At 42.6% G+C, this 20,637-nt stretch overlaps 1 protein-coding gene and 1 long non-coding RNA gene across 3 annotated transcripts in view; one reads left to right on the forward strand and one right to left on the reverse strand.

Moving 5' to 3' along the window:
* LOC133568823 (BTB/POZ domain-containing protein 10-like) overlaps nucleotides 1-16,768 on the forward strand; it is a 48,460-nt gene extending 31,692 nt beyond the window's left edge. For both annotated transcript variants that reach the window (XM_061920980.1, XM_061920981.1), the window contains 4 exons: nucleotides 3,594-3,714; nucleotides 8,941-9,138; nucleotides 12,955-13,065; nucleotides 15,994-16,768. In XM_061920980.1, the coding sequence (XP_061776964.1) occupies nucleotides 3,594-3,714; nucleotides 8,941-9,138; nucleotides 12,955-13,065; nucleotides 15,994-16,451 (888 nt within the window). In that variant the 3' untranslated portion in view covers nucleotides 16,452-16,768. The remainder of the gene's footprint in view (nucleotides 1-3,593; nucleotides 3,715-8,940; nucleotides 9,139-12,954; nucleotides 13,066-15,993) is intronic.
* The window catches only part of LOC133568825 (uncharacterized), a 36,506-nt gene that overhangs the window by 12,391 nt on the left and 3,478 nt on the right, over nucleotides 1-20,637 (reverse strand). The window lies entirely within an intron of this gene.

Consider the following 20,637-nt stretch of genomic DNA (forward strand, 5'->3'; position numbering starts at 1 on the left):
TTGAAGGGACACAGGCTCGTCATACCTTCCACAATGAGAAATTATGTTCTCGCCAAATTGCATGAAAGACACCAAGGCGTGGTGAAGTGTAGACAACAGGCACGACAGTCAGTATGGCGGCCCGGGCTGAACCAGCGGCTGAATGATTTGGTTCTCAACTGCCGAACATGCTGTAAGGAGAGACATAACCACAGGGAGCCTCTGATGCCGTCACCATACCCAGGGCAACCATGGGAGAAGTTAGGAGCTGATTTATTCATGCTCGGTACCAAGACATACCTGCTTGTAGTGGACTACATGTCAAGGTGCGTGGAGATTGCTTTGCTGACCTCCACAAGGTCAAACGATGTAATCCAACACCTAAAATCGATTTATGCACGTCATGGAATCCCAGATCTTCTCGTTTCGGATGGAGTGCCCCAGTTCTCCGGAGCAGACTTCGCCGAGTTCCGTCACGCTACCAGTAGCCTAAGATATCCTCAAGGTAACGCAGAGGCTGTATGTGCAGTACAGACGGTGAAAGGTCTCCTAAAGAAAGCAGATGACCCCTATCTTGCTTTGCTCGCTTACAGGGCTACTCCTCTCGACAATGGGTATAGTTCGGCGCAGCTTCTCATGGGGAGGAGGCTCCGCACAACAGTCCCTATCCTTCCTGCTTTGCTAAATCCTGCTCTTCCTGATAGTGAAGCTGTTAGCCTGAAAGAAGGGGAGAAGAGGACAAAAGATCCACAACGCTACAACCTGCGGCATCGTGCAATGAACTTCGACAGACTGAATTCGGGACAGGACGTGTGGATCAAGGACCAAAAGAAAGCTGGAGCTATCATTGGACGTCACACCACTCCACGATCGTATCTGGTGGAAGGACCACATGGGACCATCAGACGGAACCGTCGTCATCTCATCTCTATGGGATCCTCGCCGGAGCTAAGTGGCAGTGCTAAAACCATGACAGACTGAATCCGGGACAAGACGTGTGGATCAAGGACCAAAAGAAAGCCGGAGCTATCATCGGACGTCACACCACTCCGTGATCGTATCTGGTGGAAGGACCCCATGGGACCATCAAACGGAACCTTCGTCATCTCATCTCTCTGGGATCCTCGCTGGAGCAGAGTGGCCGTGGTGCAGCAGAGCAGTTCCTAGGGGACGTTCCGGAACAACCTTCAGCAGAAACATCGCAGCAGAGTGTTCCAGAACCTCCATCTACTCCTACTCCTAGAACCAGGTCTGGGAGGGCTGCGGTGAGACCAACTAAGTTGGACCTACAATTTTGTTTCCTAGAGACATTACAGAGAATCTAATGAAAAAAAAAAAGAATGTTACTGTATGTGGGAAAAGACAGAAAAGTATAATTGGAGCGTTTTGGATATGTTTTATTGTACTGTAAATGTTCAATCAGTTGCAGGGCTTAGGTTGAGGACAGTACAGGATTAGTATAGGATGGATGTCTGAGTATTGATGTTGAAGTGGATTGTTCTAAGGGTAAAATATGTTTATGTGTTTGATTGTCTGGTTCAGGCTCATATAGGAGCAGACCTTCCAACCACGAGGCACAATAATCCTCAAAGGGGAACATTATCACAATTTCAAAAGGGTTAAAACAATAAAAATCAGTTCCCAGTGGCTTGTTGTATTTTTTGAAGTTTTTTTCAAAATTTTACCGGTCCCGGAATATCCTTAAATAAAGCTTTAAAGTGCTTTATTTTCGCTATCTTCGAAACCACTATCCATTTCCCTGTGACGTCATACAGTGCTGCCAATACAAACAACATGGCGGTTACCACAGCAAGATATAGCGACATTAGCTCGGATTCAGACTCGGATTTCAGCGGTTTAAGTGATTCAACAGATTACGCATGTATTGAAACAGATGGTCGGAGTATGGAGGCAGATAGCGAAAACGAAATTGAAGAAGAAATTGAAACTATTGAGCGAATAGCTATTGACGCTATTCGGCCATAGCATGGGTGTACCTAATGAAGTGGCCCATAGCATGGCTGCCTTATTAGCATCGCCGGTAAAATGTGCGGACCAAACGATCAGGACTTTCGCATCTTGTGACACGGGAGAAACTTAAATCCGTCGATTGGTAAGTGTTTGTTTCGCATTCAATGTGGGTATCTAGTTTCTAATGTACATACAGCCAGCGTAAATAGCATGTTAGCATCGATTAGCATAGCATGTTAGCATTGATTAGCTGGCAGTTATGCCGTGACCAAATATGTCTGATTAGCACATAAGTCAACAACATCAACAAAACTCACCTTTGTGATTTCGTTGACTTAATCGTTGCAAATGCATCTGCAGGTGATCCATACATCTCTGTGCCATGTCTGTCTTAGCATCGCCGGTCAAATATGAAGACACTTTGGTACATTCAATAGGGGTCTGGCGGCAGATTTCTTGCCAGTGGTGCTACTTGAATCCCTCCCTGTTAGTGTTGTTACACCCTCCGACAACACACCGACGAGGCATGATGTCTCCAAGGTTCCCAAAAAATAGTCGAAAAAACGGAAAATAACAGAGGTGAGACCCGGTGTTTGTAATGTGAAAATGAAAATGGCGGGTGTGTTACCTCGGTGACGTCACGTTCTGACGTCATCGCTAAAAGACCGATAAACAGAAAGGCGTTTAATTTGCCAAAATTCACCCATTTAGAGTTCGGAAATCGGTTAAAAAAATATATGGTCTTTTTTCTGCAACATCAAGGTATATATTGACGCTTGCATAGGTTTGGTGATAATGTTCCCCTTCAAGGTCTGTTGAATCAATGGCAGTCTACCCATTGATTCTAGAAAGGGGAGATGTGGTGTGATTGTATTATGGGAGAACTACAGAGTCGACAGGCTATGACGTCCCGAGTGTGCGACGGAGCGGGGGACACAGTGCGAGTGAGTTAGAGAGCGAGACACATGTGTGATTGGGCTAATAAATGTATCCACGTTACAGAGTACAGCTGGACTCACGTATTTAATTAAGTAACCCGACAGTGTCAAAGCCATCATGTTTGTAAAATACAGCACATGGTGTGTTGGTACAAGGACTGTTTTGCTGGGGTCGGAGTTTGAGGACTTTGTCCCATTGTTTTCTTGGAACTATCAAGTAAGTCCAACATAGCAAATGACACAAGATGCAGTGTTGTTGTTTACGTGCCTCAGAAATGTAGGAGCTAGCTAATATCCGCGGGGATGGGAGAGTTGGAGATGATAGTAGTTGTATCTGTGCTGGAAGTGGTAACGTGATGGTTTCCGTGGCAACGAGGGAGGTGGTTCTTGTGGTCATGCTAACAGGCTGCAGGCAGACATGGAGAGCTTGCAAAGTGGAGCAGAGTGACGACAGCAGCTTTTCTCTTCATCAGCCCCCCCACCCCCGCTGCCTTATTTAGCACTCGTGATGCTGGCCCACTTTCACTTTGTCAGCACCGCACCTGCCCTCCAATCCTCTACTTCCTCGCTCCCTGCAGCCTCGGTGAGTCAAGCAGCATCAATGATGGCGTCTTGTTTTGTCATCCTTTGTGTGTGTGTGTGTGTGTGTGCGGGTGGGAACACCCTCCTTCCTGCACACTGTGTGCATGGCGCTGAAAATGGCAGGATTACTACAAATCAGGGATAATCCGCTGCCCTGACGGCGTTTCCATTCCCGAGCTGAGGGAGGCATGTGACTACCTGTGTATCTCCTTCAACTGCAGCACCATCAAGTGCACAGACCTCGGTGAGTACACACTTCTTCTTGCGGGTGTTGTTGATGCAGTGTCTTACATGCTGTGTTTACACCCAGTTGCGTACATTGAGGGTTGTCAATGAATTGTTGCGGTTGTTTGTGCAGAATATTTGGTGTTAACTCATGTTTGCGTTCTGACTGTGGTTGCTGCTGCCTCTTATTTCACAGTGTGTGGGAGGGGCCACTTCTACTAATGGCAGCTCTTGTCTTTCTAGATGTGTGTGTGTACGTGTGCGTGTGTGTGTGTATACGTGTGTGGGCAGCCAAAGTAAGTAATGATTACTTGGGAGATTTACTGTTATGGGCTTGTCACGATAACAGAATTTCAGTTGTGAATTTCCCACAATTCTTGATACTTTTTTGATACAGCAGTTGAAAAAAAACAAAAACTGAACCCTTCTGCTTTTAAATTCACTACATTATTGAAAAGGGTTTGAAAGTGTCAAGTATTAAAGATCACTGTGCGTCAACGTCTTCTTGCACATAATTTAAATATCATTGGTAGCTGCAAAGAGCTAATTATACATTCTATAACCTCCCAGTACATCAGAACAAACAATACTCTGCTTATAAGTATGATCATAAATAACAACAGTAGTCAACTATTTTACAAACCCCGTTTCCATATGAGTGTGGAAATTGTGTCAGATGTAAATATAAACGGAATACAATGATTTGCAAATCCTTTTCAACCCATATTCCATTGAGTGCACTACAAAGACAAGATATTTGATGTTCAAACTCATAAACTAAATTTTTTTTGCAAATAATAATTAACTTAGAATTTAATAGCTGCAACACGTGACAAAGTAGTTGGGAAAGGGCATGTCCACCACTGTGTTACATCACTTTTTCTTTTAACAACACTCAATAAACGTTTGATGACTGAGGAAACTAATTGTTGAAGCTTTAAAAGTGGAATTCTTTCCCATTCTTGTTTTATGTAGAGCTTCAGTCGTTCAACAGTCCGGGGTGTCCGCTGTCGTATTTTACGCTTCATAATGCGTCACACATTTTCCATGGGAGACAGGTCTGGACTGCAGGTGGGCCAGGAAAGTACCCGCACTCTTTTACTACGAAACTATTTTAACTATTATATACTATTAGCTATTATAAACTATTAGCCATTTTAACACGTGGCTTGGCATTGTCTTGCTGAAATAAGCAGGGGCGTCCATGATAACGTCGCTTGGATGACAACATATGTTGCTCCAAAACTTGTATGGACCATTTAGCATTAATGGTGCCTTCACAGATGTGTAAGTTACCCATGCTTTGGGCACTAATACACTCCCATACCATCACGGATGCTGGCTTTTGAACTTTGCATCGATAACAATCCAGTTGGTTATTTTCCTCTTTGTTCCGGAGGACACCACGTCCACAGTTTCCAAATATAATTTGAAATGTTGACTCATCAGATCATAGAACACTTTTCCACTTTGCATCAGTCCATCTTAGATGAGCTCGGGCCCAGCCAAGCTTAGTGTTGTTGATAAATGGGTTTTGCTTTGGTTAGTAGAGTTTTAACCTGCACTTACAGATGTAGAGACCAACTGTAGTTACTGACAGTGGTTTTATGAAGTGTTCCTGAGCCCACGTGGTGATATCCTTTACACACCGATGTCGGTTTTTGATGCAGTACAGCCTGAGGGCTCAAAAGTCTGTAATATCATGGCTTACGTGCAGTGATTTCTTCAGTTTCTCTGAACCTTTTGATGATTTTACAGACCGTAGATGGTAAAATCCCTAAATTCCTTGGAATAGCTCGTTGAGAAATGTTGCTCTAAAACTGTTCGACAATTTGCTTACAAAAGGGTGTACCTCGCCCCATCCTTGTTTGTGAATTTCTTAGCATTTCATGGAAGCTGCTTTTATACCCAATCATGGCACCCACCTGTTCCCAATTAGCCTGCACACCTGTGGGATGTTCCATATAAGTGTTTGATGAGCATTCCTCAACTTTATCAGTATTTATTGCCCCCTTTCCCAACTTCTTTGTCACGTGTTGCTGGCATCAAATTCAAAAGTTAATGATTATTTGCAAAAAAAATTTTTTTAGGAGTTTGAACATCAAATATGCTGTCTTTGTAGCAACTGAATATGGGTTGAAATTGATTTGCAAATCATTGTATTCCGTTTATATCTACATCCAACACAATTTCCAAACTCAAATAGAAACGGGGTTTGTACATTTCAAAAGGAACAGCAATGACGTGGAGCTGTAAGTAGATAAAACAAACCATATTGTTATTAAAAATATTTTCAATATGGTGGTAGTGTGACGTCATCATATCATTTGTAATGAAATAGGATAATAAAAAGGCTAAAACATATGTTTAAAAAAAAATCTTTTGTGTTGTATTTATTATTAGTATCAACATGTCAGCCTTTTCTCAATACGTTATGCCTTTTTGCTTTATTTTTAAATTTGTGTCTGTGTTTATTTGATTTCTACAATGTGCCATAAAAAGAGGAGTGTTCAGCAAATGGAGGCCAGGCCACACGTTGCCTTCCTGGTGAAACAAGTAAAGTAGTGTGTATTCTTAACACTTCTGGAAGTTAGAAAAGTTGGCTTGCACGCTAACGAACCTTTTCTGCGAGCTGTGGTAATGCACACCCCCTGGGCTTGTGGTGGCGGATTGTATTTGATTACCCAAGAAATTCATGATGCAACATACACCTCTCTTTCAATGTTAATATTTACTTCTAGTCACTAAATATGGCAACAAAGTGCACACAATTTTAACAATCTAGGTTATTTTAATAACCCGATGTAGGAGTGGCTTGTGTTGTGTTAAATTTTGGAGTTATTTTTCTGAATATCAATGCTCTTTTGGGGGTAATAAAAGTATTATTTTAACTCAATTTCCGGGTTTTCCAAATTATGACCCATTTTTGGTTGTTTTTCAACGAGTAACGCATTTTTGGGTAAAATGCTTTTTGTAATTAAAAAATAAAAACATTTTTGAAGGGAATTTTATTATAGATTAATCTCATTAACACAGTGGTTCTTAACCTGGGTTCGATCGAACCCTAGGGGTTCGGTGAGTCGGCCTCAGGGGTTCGGCGGAGGTCAAAACACACCCGACTCATCGTGTAAATAAAAACTTCTCCCTATCGGCGTATTACGGCTACGGCAACAGCAGAAGTTACACTGATTTACAGGTGTGTAATTTTTTGTGAGTTTATGAACTGTGTTGGTTTTGTTCTTTGAACAAGGTGATGTTCATGCCCCAGTAAAAAAACATGGTAACACATTAGTATGGGTATCATATTCACAATTAATTAGTTGCTTATCCATCCATCCATCCATCTTCTTCCGCTTATCCGAGGTCGGGTCGCGGGGGCAACAGCCTAAGCAGGGAAACCCAGAGTTCCCTCTCCCCAGCCACTTAGTTGCTTATTAACATGCAAAATTAGTAACATATTTGTTACGTCTGTTTTGGCATCGTGGTGCCGGGTTTGATTCCCTCGTGGATGCGTCAACAAGTGAACACAGGAAAGCTAAGATATGAACAATTTATTTAACGAAAAGGATCTATGAAACAAAACACTGGTGCTAATAAAAAGGCAAACCAAAGACGCTAGCATAAAAGCTAGGATATACAACAATGAGAACTAAAACTGGCACGTAGGCACATAAAAAGGAAAAACAATTCATCAGCGTGAGAGCTGGAATAAAACAAAGGCTTAGCGTGAAAAGAATGTACATACGTGACAGAGTGCAGGCGTAACTCGTTGCGTGAAAGCAAGTTATGAACCCAGAAAGAATAATGAAAAGGGACGGGCTTAAATAGGGAAGTAATCAAAAGTGACAGGTGTGCAGAAACCCTGATTAGCAGGTGGGATCAATGAGCAACCATGGTGACTGACAAAACAGGAAGTAAGAGTGTAGAACGACGGAGTGATACAACAACTGGAAGTATAAACAATAATATGTGGTGATCCAAGTAGCGGATCGCAACAATATTGGCTCTTAACTAGTCATTATTAAGTACTTATTAATGCCTTATTCAGCATGGCCTTATTTTAACCCTAACCCTTTAACCCTGGCCCAAACCCTAACCCTTTTAAATTAAGTCTTTGTTACTTAGAATATGTTCCCCATATAGAAACATATAACTTTGTCTTGAATTTGAAAAAAAACATTTTATTTTTCACTAAAGTAGGGTTCGGTGAATGTGTTAATGAAACTGGTGGGGTTCGGTACCTCCAACAAGGTTAAAAACCACTGCATTAACATTATTTACAATCAGTCAACAGGGCTTCACGGTGGCAGAGGGGTTAGTGCGTCTGCCTCACAATACGAAGGTCCTGCAGTCCTGGGTTCAAATCCAGGCTCGGGATCTTTCTGTGTGGAGTTTGCATGTTCTCCCCGTGAATGCGTGGGTTCCCTCCGGGTACTCCGGCTTCCTCCCACTTCCAAAGACATGCACCTGGGGATAAGTTGATTGGCAACACTAAATTGGCCCTAGTGTGTGAATGTGAGTGTGAATGTTGTCTGTCTATCTGTGTTGGCCCTGCGATGAGGTGGCGACTTGTCCAGGGTGTACCCCGCCTTCCGCCCGATTGTAGCTGAGATAGGTGCCAGCGCCCCCCGCGACCCCGAAAGGGAATAAGCGGTAGAAAATGGATGGATGGATGGATGGATGGACAGTCAGTCAACATTGAGTCAGCATAGCTCAACTTTTGGGTTAAATAATTTAACCCAATAGTTTGGTTGGGAATAACTCAACATTAAGTTATCAGAACTCAACGCAAAAGTTGGGTTGAAAAAAATTTACCCAAAACGTTGTACCAGCAGTTGGGTTAAATTTGGGTTCTTTTTTTAACCTTATATTTTTTAGTGTGTGGCTATAAGACAGCAGACGTCCTTCTTTGTCGCTGGCTCCACGCTTACACGCCGAGAATTGACACGGCTATGCAAAACTCATGTACAGATTTGGGTACTGGCGATACTGAAAAAAGCAGGTATCAATGTATTTTTTGTGTGTTTGTATCAAAATATGGATACTTTTGACAACACCAACTCCAGTTTGTACTCGTTACAATTTGCTGAAGCTTGCAAGCACAGAAGGTGGGTTACGTACGAGTTTTGCTCCAATGACGACAAGGTTTAGTGTCGGAGGAAACAAATCAATAAAAGTGTCAAATAAGTGATATCAGAAGCTGTTGAAACATCAAGCAATCAGAAAGCCAACCCTCCTTTGCCAGGCGCCCTGATGCACGAGCTGTCCAATGACGGGGCCCGACGTCAGTTTGAGTGCTACCTGGAGGAGATGCTGCTGCCGCTGATGGTGGCCAGTGCACAGAACGGCGAGAGGGAGTGTCACCTGGTGGTGCTGACTGATGACGACGTGCTGGACTGGGATGAAGAGTATCCTCCGCAGATGGGAGAGGAGAACTCACAAAGTAAGACGTTTTGCCTTTGAATAGTCAACCCCTAAAACAGCTCCATTATAACATACAAAATGCCTTTCAATTTACAAAAACTCATTTAATATTGTTTGAAAAACATTTCAATTGCACATACCGTATTTTCTGGACCATAGGGCGCACCGGATTATAAGGCACACTGCCGGTGTATGCTCTATTTTGGATCTTTTTTCATATATAAGGCGCACCGGATTATAAGGCACACTGCCGGTGTATGCTCTATTTTGGATCTTTTTTTCATATATAAGGCGCACCGGATTATAAAGCGCATTAAAGGAGGCATATTATTATGATTATTTTCTACTTGTAAAAGACTGCTTCTTTGCTCAAAATCTTGCATAGATGATGTTTTACACTTTCATCTTCAACTCACTTTTTGACAGTGGCTTCAGGATGCACCGTTTTATGGGCGGTCTTATTTACGTGCCTCCACTTGGACAGCGTCTTCTCCCCGTTATCTTTGTTGTAGCGGTGTAGCGTGCAAGGACGGGAGTGGAAGAACTGTTTCAATGACATTCACACTTGACTTCAATCAATAACGGAGCAGCATCTCCTCATCCAGAAACAACAACGCCCAAAATGTGTCCCGTGAAAAACCGTCCCACCAGAACTCTAATAACTAAAGTTCCTCGGGTGAATAACGTCAACTCACTACACCGGTATGTTTTAGTGCTTTCATGGTGGGTTCACTGACAGATAGAAACAAGAACTTGACACTACTTTATATTAGAAATGGCAAGAGTGGAGGATGAATGTCACATGACAACATACATCTAATACATCATAGCGCAGATTTGATAACAGTCATCTGTGGTTGCTTTTTCTGCCTTGTACAAAATGTGCATGACAGACAGTTTTTTAAAGGGGAACGTTATCACAATTTCAAAAGGGTTAAAAACAATAAAAATCAGTTCCCAGTGGCTTGTTTTATTTTTCGAAGTTTTTTTTCAAAATTTTACACCTCCCGGAATATCCCTAAAAAAAGCTTTAAAGTTCTTGATTTTCGCTATTTGCGATGCGACTGTCCATTTCCCTGTGACGTCATACAGGGCTGCCAATACAAACAACATGGCGGTTACCACAGCAAGATATAGCGACATTAGCTCGGATTCAGACTCGGATTTCAGCGGCTTAAGCGATTCAACAGATTACGCATGTATTGAAACAGATGGTCGGAGTATGGAGGCAGATAGCGAAAACGAAATTGAAGAAGAAACTGAAGCTATTGAGCGAATAGCTATTGACGCTATTTAGCCATAGCATGGGTGTACCTAATGAAGTGGCCTATAGCATGGCTGCCTTATTAGTATCGCCGGTAAAATGTGCGGACCAAACGATCAGGACTTTCGTATCTTGTGACACTGGAGAAACTTAAATATGTCGATTGGTAAGTGTTTGTTTCGCATTAAATGTGGGTATCTAGTTTCAAATGTACATACAGCTAGCGTAAATAGCATGGTAGCATCGATTAGCATAGCATGTTAGCATCGATTAGCTGGCAGTCATGCTGCGACCAAATATGTCTGATTAGCACATAAGTCAACAACATCAACAAAACTCACCTTTGTGATTTCGTTGACTTAATCGTTGCAAATGCATCTGCAGGTTATCCATACATCTCTGTGCCATGTCTGTCTTAGCATCGCCGGTCAAATATGAAGACACTTTGGTACATTCAATGGGGGTCTGGCGGCAGATTTCTTGCCAGTGGTGCAACTTGAATCCCTCCCTGTTAGTGTTGTTACACCCTCCGACAACACACCCACGAGGCATGATGTCTCCAAGGTTCCAAAAAATAGTCGAAAAAACGGAAAATAACAGAGCTGAGACCCGGTGTTTGTAATGTTTTGAAAATGAATATGGCGGGTGTGTTACCTCGATGACGTCACGTTCTGACGTCATCGCTACAAAACCGATAAACAGAAAGGCGTTTAATTCGCCAAAATTCACCCGTTTAGAGTTCGGAAATCGGTTAAAAAAATACATGGTCTTTTTTTCTGCAACATCAAGGTATATATTGACGCTTACATAGGTTTGGTGATAATGTTCCCCTTTAAACTTCAGTTGTGTAGATGGTAGAGGTGGGGAAAAAGGATTGATTCTTCAATGCATCACGATTGGAACTTTGGCAATTCTGAATCGAAAGACAAATGTCCAAATATCTATTATTTAAATGTGTGTTTGTTAAACAAAGTAAGACACATGGTTTAGTGCAGATACACACACACACACACACACACACACACACACACACACACACACACACACACACACACACAATGACTGTGAAGTAGTAAAAGCAGAAAAGAAATACATCCTTTGTACATTTGAAGAAAGTGTAAGAGGAGAACTCCGCAGTTTAGAAGAAGAAATGAGCAAGTGGATGAATAAATGCGAATATATACTGTATGCACACATTGCGACAACACTGTCGGCCATTGATATTAATGAGTAGATAGTAGACTGATGTACAGTATAGACCTGTTTGATTTGCAAGCCTATGGTGACTGGGGACAAAGTGTTGCTCATTAGTAAGAAAATGAAAAGAAGGATGCCTGCTTGCCAAGTAGGGACGTTTATTTATTTCATAATTTAGCAGGCAGCCACAGTTTTCATGTACAGCAGGGGGTCTCAAACACGCGGCCCGCACCTTAATGTCTATTCAATTGAATTTCAGTCGAAAAGGATTTGTTGTATTCTCTTTTTATTTAGCATTCACACAAGGTGACAACTTGACTGCTTTTGGCTTTTGTAGATGTGAGTACAGTAATGTAAGCACTTCTCTGCAGTTACATTTAGTGTGTTTATGGAATTGTGTGTGTGTGTGTGAGGGGTGTCAAACTCAAATACAGAGTGGGCCAAAATTTAAAACCGAACAAAGCAGCGGGCCGAGGTTGAACAAATTAACCTTTTAATAGGGACCCAAACAAGTTTTGCATTGAATCTTGAACAAGCAAGGCTTACAGTATATACATTTATAGTGACATGCAAAATGGAGTTTCAAATAATAATAATAATTAAAAAATATCAATGGCCTATCAAATAAAATTTAAATAAAAATGGAATGCTTTTTTTCGGCGGCGGGGTTGAGGTGGACGGGGTTTGGTGATAGCGGGGGGGGGGTGTATATTTTAGCGTCCCGGAAGAGTTAGTGCTGCAAGGGGTTGTGGGTATTTGTTCTGTTGGGTTTATGTTGTGTTACAGTGCGGGTGTTCTCCCAAAATGTGTCATTCTTGTTTGGTGTGGGTTCACAGTGCGGCGCATATTTGTAACAGTGTTAAAGTTGTTTATACGGCCACCCTCAGTGTGACCTGTATGGCTGTTGACCAAGTATGACTTGCACTCACTTGTGTGTGTGTATAAGCCGCATATATTATGTGACTGGGCTGGCACGCTGTTTGTATGGAAGCAAAGCGGACGTGGCGAAAGGTTGTAGACAACGCCAAAGGCAGTGCCTTTAAGGCCCACCCCCAATATTGTTGCCCGGGATGAAATTCGGGAGGGACACTGAACTTCGGGAGTCTCCTGGGATAATCGGGAGGGTTGGCAAGTAAGAGTATTAGTGGTGAATGCGGTGTTACAGCAGCGGGCCAGCTCTAATGTTAATTTGATATTGCCTCAAGGGCCAAGTGAAATTACACGGGCCAGAGTTTGACACCCATGCTATACATCAATGCAAACACACGCACGCTTGAATGCTAACTAGCCTTGCATCTTTTGTTTTCAAGGTTTTGTAATCTGCATAGCAAACTTCATTGAAGGCTAAAGCAAAGTTTCCTTTTTCCTGAACAGTCATCTACAGCACCAAACTCTACCGCTTCTTCAAATACATTGAGAACAGAGATGTGGCCAAGTCTGTGTTGAAAGACCGAGGACTGAAGAAGATCCGACTGGGCATAGAAGGTACAATCCCACTCAACAGATCTATAGCTCTAATGAACTGTCCTAAACTGTCAAGTCAAAGCCAGGTAGAAAGTGTAAACAATGGTAATATCCATCCATCTTCTTCCCCTTATCTGGAGTTGGATTGTAGGGGCAGCATCTCAAACAGAAAAATAGATTTCCCACTCCCCAGCTACTTTATCCAGCTTCTCCAGTGGGAACCCAAGGCCTTCCTAGACCATTATCTCTCCAACCTTTCCTGGGTCTCCCACAAGGCCTCCAGCCGGTGCAACATGCTGGGCATTTGGGACTCCTCCACATGGGGCAGAACCTCACACCTGAATACCTGAAGCGGCGATGGCGCTGACTCCACCCTTTTCCTGGCAAGAAGCCATAGCCTCCAAGCCCATCCAGTGAGATCTGAAGATGACAGCCCAATGAAATCAAATGCAAAAAGTAGACCGGCCAGCGGACTGGATCCCTAGAAATTCTGTCCATAAAAGCTATGAATAGAACGACAAAGAGAAAGTCCAGCTCTCACTGGAAAGGAACCCATCCGAGTGCCAGCAATGCAGACTAAGCTCTGACACGATCATACAGAGAGTCGACCGCCAAAGATAATAGTCCATCATATCCCTTGTAAATTGATATTGCTAAAAATGTCAAGAAATGGATCCATAATCAATCAAATCAATTCTTTTTACCCAGTCCTACTTCAAGGTACAAGGTACCAAAGAAGAAGCCCCTCCCTTCACCCGAGTGTCCAAGACTTAGAGCCGCAAGTTGGACGATATGACAAGAAAGTTGCATGATCATGGAACTGTGGCTTAGTGAGTCCACTTGCACAATTACAAAGCACCACCAGGGGGCCGCAACCTGCGGCTCTTTGGTGCCGCCCTAGTGGCTCCCAAGAGCATTTTTTTAAAAAGATTGAAAATGGGGGGAAATAATTATATTATTTTAGTATGTTTTTTCCCAATTGTTAGAACTAGCACACTTGAATATGTTTGTATGTATGCTTCCCTGATGACATTGTTTGGTCAACATTGTTTTGTCCTACTCATTTCGGTGGTCCTTGAACTCACCATAGTGTGGATTGTGACGCAACACTTTGTACATGTCAAATCTCACACTCCTTCTTTGTCTCATTTTGTCCACCAAATGTTTTCTGCTGTGCGTGAATGCACAAAGGTGAGCTTTGTTGATGTTATTGAATTGTTGGAGTGCTAATCAGGCATATTTGGTCACTGCATGACTGCAAACTAATCAACGCTAACATGCTATTTAGGCTAGATACCTCGTTTGTTGCTATATTTGTGCTCATTTAATTTCCTTTACTTTTATCCTTTTTGTATTTGTATTTGCATGTCTCATGACACATTATCTGTATTTGCTATTGGCTGCATTTATCATAGTTGTTAGAGTGCCATGTTGTTCCAGACCACAGCAAACACTACTTAGCTTGCTAAATATTGTAAAAATTCCATCAGACGAAGATAGCCTGACGTCACCTTTAACTTGCACACACACATCTATACCTTTGGCCATTCTGAGACACTCATTTCCAGAAGTGATCTAATCCGGTGAGAAACCTTAATTTTAGTCATGATTTCTAATGTTGTAAAAATGTGTTGAATAAATATTACATTTCAACATTTCTGTCAACAAAGATTTGCTTCAGCTTGCGGCAGATAGTCATTTGGATAGTAGGCTAATATAACTAATATAGACACTTGCATCATGTGTTGTCTTCATTATAACACTTATATAAGAGTTTGGAAGTCATTTTGATAGTGGGCTAATATAGACACTTACATCATGTGTTGTTTTCATTATAAGATGTATAAAGTCATTTTGATAGTAGGCTAATATAAACACTTACATCATAAGACTTTTAAAGTCATTTTGATAGTAGGCTAATATAGACACTTACATCATGTGTTGTTTTCATTATAAGATGTATAAAGTCATTTTGATAGTAGGCTAATATAAACACTTACATCATAAGACTTTTAAAGTCATTTTGATAGTAGGCTAATATAGACACTTACATCATGTGTTGTCTTCATTATAAGACTTATAAAGTCATTTTGATAGTAGGCTAATATAACTAATATAGACACTTACATCATGTGTTGTCGTCATTATAAGACTTATAAAGTCATTTTGATAGTAAGCTAATATAACTAATATAGACACATCATGTGTTGTCTTCATTATAAGACTTATAAAGTCATTTTGATAGTAGGCTAATATAACTAATATAGACACTTACATCATGTGTTGTCGTCATTATAAGACTTATAAAGTCATTTTGATAGTAGGCTAATATAACTAATATAGACACTTACATCATGTGTTGTCGTCATTATAAGACTTATAAAGTCATTTTGATAGTAGGCTAATATAACTAATATAGACACTTACATCATGTGTTGTCGTCATTATAAGACTTATAAAGTCATTTTGATAGTAGGCTAATATAGACACTTACATCATGTGTTGTCATTATAAGACTTATAAAGTCATTTTGATAGTAGGCTAATATAACTAATATAGACACTTACATCATGTGTTGTCTTCATTATAAGACTTATAAAGTCATTTTGATAGTAGGCTAATATAACTAATATAGACACTTACATCATGTGTTGTCGTCATTATAAGACTTATAAAGTCATTTTGATAGTAGGCTAATATAACTAATATAGACACATCATGTGTTGTCTTCATTATAAGACTTATAAAGTCATTTTGATAGTAGGCTAATATAACTAATATAGACACTTACATCATGTGTTGTCGTCATTATAAGACTTATAAAGTCATTTTGATAGTAGGCTAATATAACTAATATAGACACTTACATCATGTGTTGTCTTCATTATAAGACTTATAAAGTCATTTTGATAGTAGGCTAATATAACTAATATTGACAATCTTCTGCAGGCTACCCAACCTACAAAGAGAAGGTGAAGCGGCGTCCTGGAAGTCGCCCGGAGGTGATCTACAACTACGTCCAGCGTCCTTTCATTTGCATGTCCTGGGAGAAGGAGGAGGGGAAAAGTCGTCATGTGGACTTCCAGTGCGTCAAGTCCAAGTCCACCAGCAACCTGGCCTCCGCAGACATCCCCCGGGACCAGCTGGTGATTCTCCAACCTACGGGCCCGCAGGCGGACGAGCTGGACACGCCCTCTCTGGATGTCTCACACGACTGGCACCCGCCGCCTGGGTCAGGCCAGGTGGCGAAGGCCCAGCAGGTCCATCAGGGTCTGGACACAATCCTTCCTCACCGGTCTGAGGAGATCCAAAGTCCGACACCAAGCAATCGCACTCAGGCACTTTACCGCCACCAGCCGCACCCCGAGCCCCCGTCCCTGTCCGCTTTTGCCACGTCAGCACTTTGAGGCTTTGGAGAGTGGAGAACCGACTGACCTTTGACCTGCAACTAAAACACCACTTTGCCTTTTTGTGCTTTAAAGGGAACTCGTTTGCTTTTATTCAGCACACCAAAGTCGTGTGTTCACTGGAAGAGTCAACGCCTCTTCACCAGCCACCCAATGGTGTTACGTCTGATCACTAGGTGGCGCTGTCCACCTGACTGGAAGCACACTGGCATTGCGCCCTCCATTTTACACTTACTGGACATATTGTACTCCTTTTTTTTTCAAACATGTGACGATGATATTGAAGAAATATTAAATGCAAACACATGCTGACGTCATGAAGTCAATCTTTTCTTTTTTTATCCATCCATCCATCCATCATCTTCCGCTTATCCGAGGTCGGGTCGCGGGGGCAGCAGCCTAAGCAGGGAAGCCCAGACTTCCCTATCTCCAGCCACTTCGTCTAGCTCTTCCCGGGGGATCCCGAGGCGTTCCCAGGCCAGCCGGGAGACATAGTCTTCCCAACGTGTCCTGGGTCTTCCCCGTGGCCTCCTACCGGTTGGACGTGCCCTAAACACCTCCCTAGGGAGGCGTTCGGGTGGCATCCTGACCAGATGCCCGAACCACCTCATCTGGCTCCTCTTGATGTGAAGGAGCAGCGGCTTTACTTTGAGTTCCTCCCGGATGGCAGAGCTTCTCACCCTATCTCTAAGGGAGAGCCCCGCCACCCGGCGGAGGAAACTCATTTCGGCCGCTTGTACCCGTGATCTTATCCTTTCGGTCATGACCCAAAGCTCATGACCATAGGTGAGGATGGGAACGTAGATCGACCGGTAAATTGAGAGCTTTGCCTTCCGGCTCAGCTCCTTCTTCACCACAACGGATCGATACAACGTCCGCATTACTGAAGACGCCGCACCGATCCGCCTGTCGATCTCACGATCCGCTCTTCCCCCACTCGTGAACAAGACTCCTAGGTACTTGAACTCCTCCACTTGGGGCAGGGTCTCCTCCCCAACCCGGAGATGGCACTCCACCGTTCTTTTTTTATATAGGATCTTATTAAAGGCCTACTGAAAGCCACTACTACCCACCATGCAGTCTGATAGTTTATATATCAATGATGAAATATTAACATTGCAACACATGCCAATACGGCCTTTTTAGTTTACTAAATTACAATTTTAAATTTCCCGGGTGTTTCGTCTTGAAAACGTCGTGTAATGATGACGTGTACGCAAGACGTCACGGGTTTTTAGGAAGTATGAGCGCTGCGCACACACACACAGCTAAAAGTCGTCTGCTTTAACGGCATAATTCCACAGTTTTTTCGAGATCCGTGTTGCTGAATCTTTTGCAATTTGTTCAATTAATATTGGAGAAGTCACAGTAAAAAGATGGAGTTGGGAAGCTTTGGCCTTTAGCCACACAAACACACGGTGATTCCTTGTTTAAAATTCCTGGAGGTGAAACGTTACTATGGATCAGAGCGCGGTCAAGAGAACATGAATCCAGACCAAATGTCAACCAGCAGGTTTCGGTGGGAAAATTGTGGTTAAAAAGTCGCTTCTTACCGGAGAAAAGCTGAGCTTGTGCCGTCCATGAAGCTGCCGTCGACTCCCCTGAGACACTGTGCGTCAAGACACCCGTGTAGACACCCTTCCGACTATCAGGTACTATTAAACTCACTAAAACACTAGCAACACAATAGAAAGATAAGGGATTTCCCAGAATTATCCTAGTAAATGTGTCTAAAACATCGGAATCCGTCCCAATGCAATCGCGTTTTTTTTTTCTTCTAGTCCTTCGCTATCAATATCCTCAAACACGAATCTTTCATCCTCGCTCAAATTAATGGGGAAATTGTTGTTTTCTCGGTCCGAATAGCACTTTTTGTTGGAGGCTCCCATTTGAAAACAATGTGAATATGTGAGGAGTTATCACACTTGTGACGTCATCGTCAGCGACTTCCGGTAGAGGCAGGGCTTTTCTCTTAACACAGACGGTTGCGAACTTTATCGTGAATGTTCTCTACTAAATCCTTTCAGCAAAAATATGGCAATATCGCGAAATGATCAAGTATGACACATAGAATGGACCTGCTATCCCCGTTTAAATAAGAAAATCTCATTTCAGTAGGCCTTTAACTGCCTTAGGGACTTCACGGTGGCAGAGGGGTTAGTGCGTCTGCCTCACAATACGAAGGTCCTGCAGTCCTGGGTTCAATCCCAGGCTTGGGATCTTTCTGTGTGGAATTTGCATGTTCTCCTCGTGACTGCGTGGGTTCCCTCCAGGTCAGGGGTCGGGAACCTTTTTGGCTGAGAGAGCCAAGAAGCCAACTATTTTAAAATGTATTTCCTTAAGAGCCATATAATATTTTTTTTAACACTGAACACAACTAAATGCGTGCATTTTTAAGTAAGACCAACATTTCCAGAGTATAATAGGTCTCTTATTCTTTGTAATTCCATTGTTATTCTGAAGCAAACTGTCGAGGGGGCGTGGCCTGCGGGCCCGCAGCAAAGCGGGATGTTGCCAGGACCGGCCTCGAAATCAGCGACAGGTGCGTGCGTAGACGGCCCACCTGGGCCTTTTTATCTAATCACCTGTCGCTCTGTTATAAGCAGCAGCCAGGAGGAGAGACGGGGTTGGGGCTGGAGCCAGAGCGCGAGTGAGGACGAAAGAGAAAAAGACAATTGCTGGAAAGCAACTGAGAGACTAATTGAAAAAAAACAACAACAATATTTTACCCTAAAACAGGCTCTCATGTCGGTGCTTGGTGGTCTGAAGAACCCCCAGGAGGGCAAGCCCAACACTAACCAATAATAAATAAATTACTTCTTACCATTAACGCAACTTCTTGAACATAAAAATGCATGAGAATGTTTTATATTTTGAATGTTATTTTTAACAATATGATTACTAGTGGAATTATTAATTACTTATCCTGTTAAGCAATGTCAGCTCAGATTTATCCGAGAGCCAGATGCAGTCATCAAAAGAACCACATCTGGCTCTACAGCCATAGGTTACCTACCCCTGCTCCAGGTACTCCCGCTTCCTCCCACCTCCAAAGACATGCACCTGGGGATAGGCCCCTCCCACTTCCAAAGACAAGCACCTGGGGATAGGCCCCTCCCACCTCCAAAGACATGCACCTGGGGATAGGTTGATTGGCAACACTAAATGGTCCCTAGCGTGTGAATGTTGTCTATATGTGTTGGCCCTGCGAGGAGGTGGCGACTTGTCCAGGGTTTACCCCGCCTTCCGCCCAATTGTGGCTGAGATAGGCGCCAGCGGCCCCTGCGACCCCAAAAGGGAATAAGCGGTAGAAAACGGATGGATGGATGGATGGATGGACGGATAACTGCCTTAGTTCATGAATTTGCACATTTTCTCCCACCTGGTGGTGGGTGCTGGTATAACCCTTAAACTGACAAAGAGAATGAAGACGGTATTTGTTTCAATCAGTGATCTATTTTAACCATTCAATGACAGTAAAGGTTTTTGTTAGCTGATATTGAAGCATCGATGCATTCATGAAACACTGAAGTGTCACTTTTTATTTCATTAAAAAAAAAAACCACGTGACCAATGCAACTGCTGTTTCTTTTAACTGTAAATACTTTTTTTCAAGCTTGTACCTAAAATAAATTGGAGAAGTTCTGCATTTGTCACCATCGTCGATCTAAATGCAACTAAGAAAAACAAATCAAAAAATGACCGATCCTTTATCACCAAATGTTGTTTTTTTGTTTACGACTTGGCTCATTGACCAGAGCTGCATGTTTCATATTCCTGCCCACCCATCCATTTTTTGGTTGGAAAAAAATACATACTGATACTTGCTAACACCCCCCCCCCGATTTTCCAAGGAGACTCCCAAATTTCAGTGCCCCTCACGAAAATCACAGGGGACAACCATTCTCCCAAATTTTCCCGATTCCCACCTGGACAACAATATTGGGGGCGTGCCTTAAAGGCACTGCCTCAAGCGTCCTCTAAAAACTTTCGTCACGTCCGCTTTTCCTACGTAGAAACAGCGTGCCGGCCTAGTCACATGTGGCTTTTACACACACACACACACACACACACACGCTAATGCAATGCAAGCTTGGTCAACAGCCATACAGGTCACACTGAGGGTGGCCGTATAAACAACTTTAAGACTGTTACATATATGCGCCACACTGTGAACCAACACGAA

The sequence above is a fragment of the Nerophis ophidion genome, linkage group LG14 (assembly GCF_033978795.1).
Source record: "Nerophis ophidion isolate RoL-2023_Sa linkage group LG14, RoL_Noph_v1.0, whole genome shotgun sequence".
Lineage (NCBI taxonomy): Eukaryota > Metazoa > Chordata > Actinopteri > Syngnathiformes > Syngnathidae > Nerophis > Nerophis ophidion.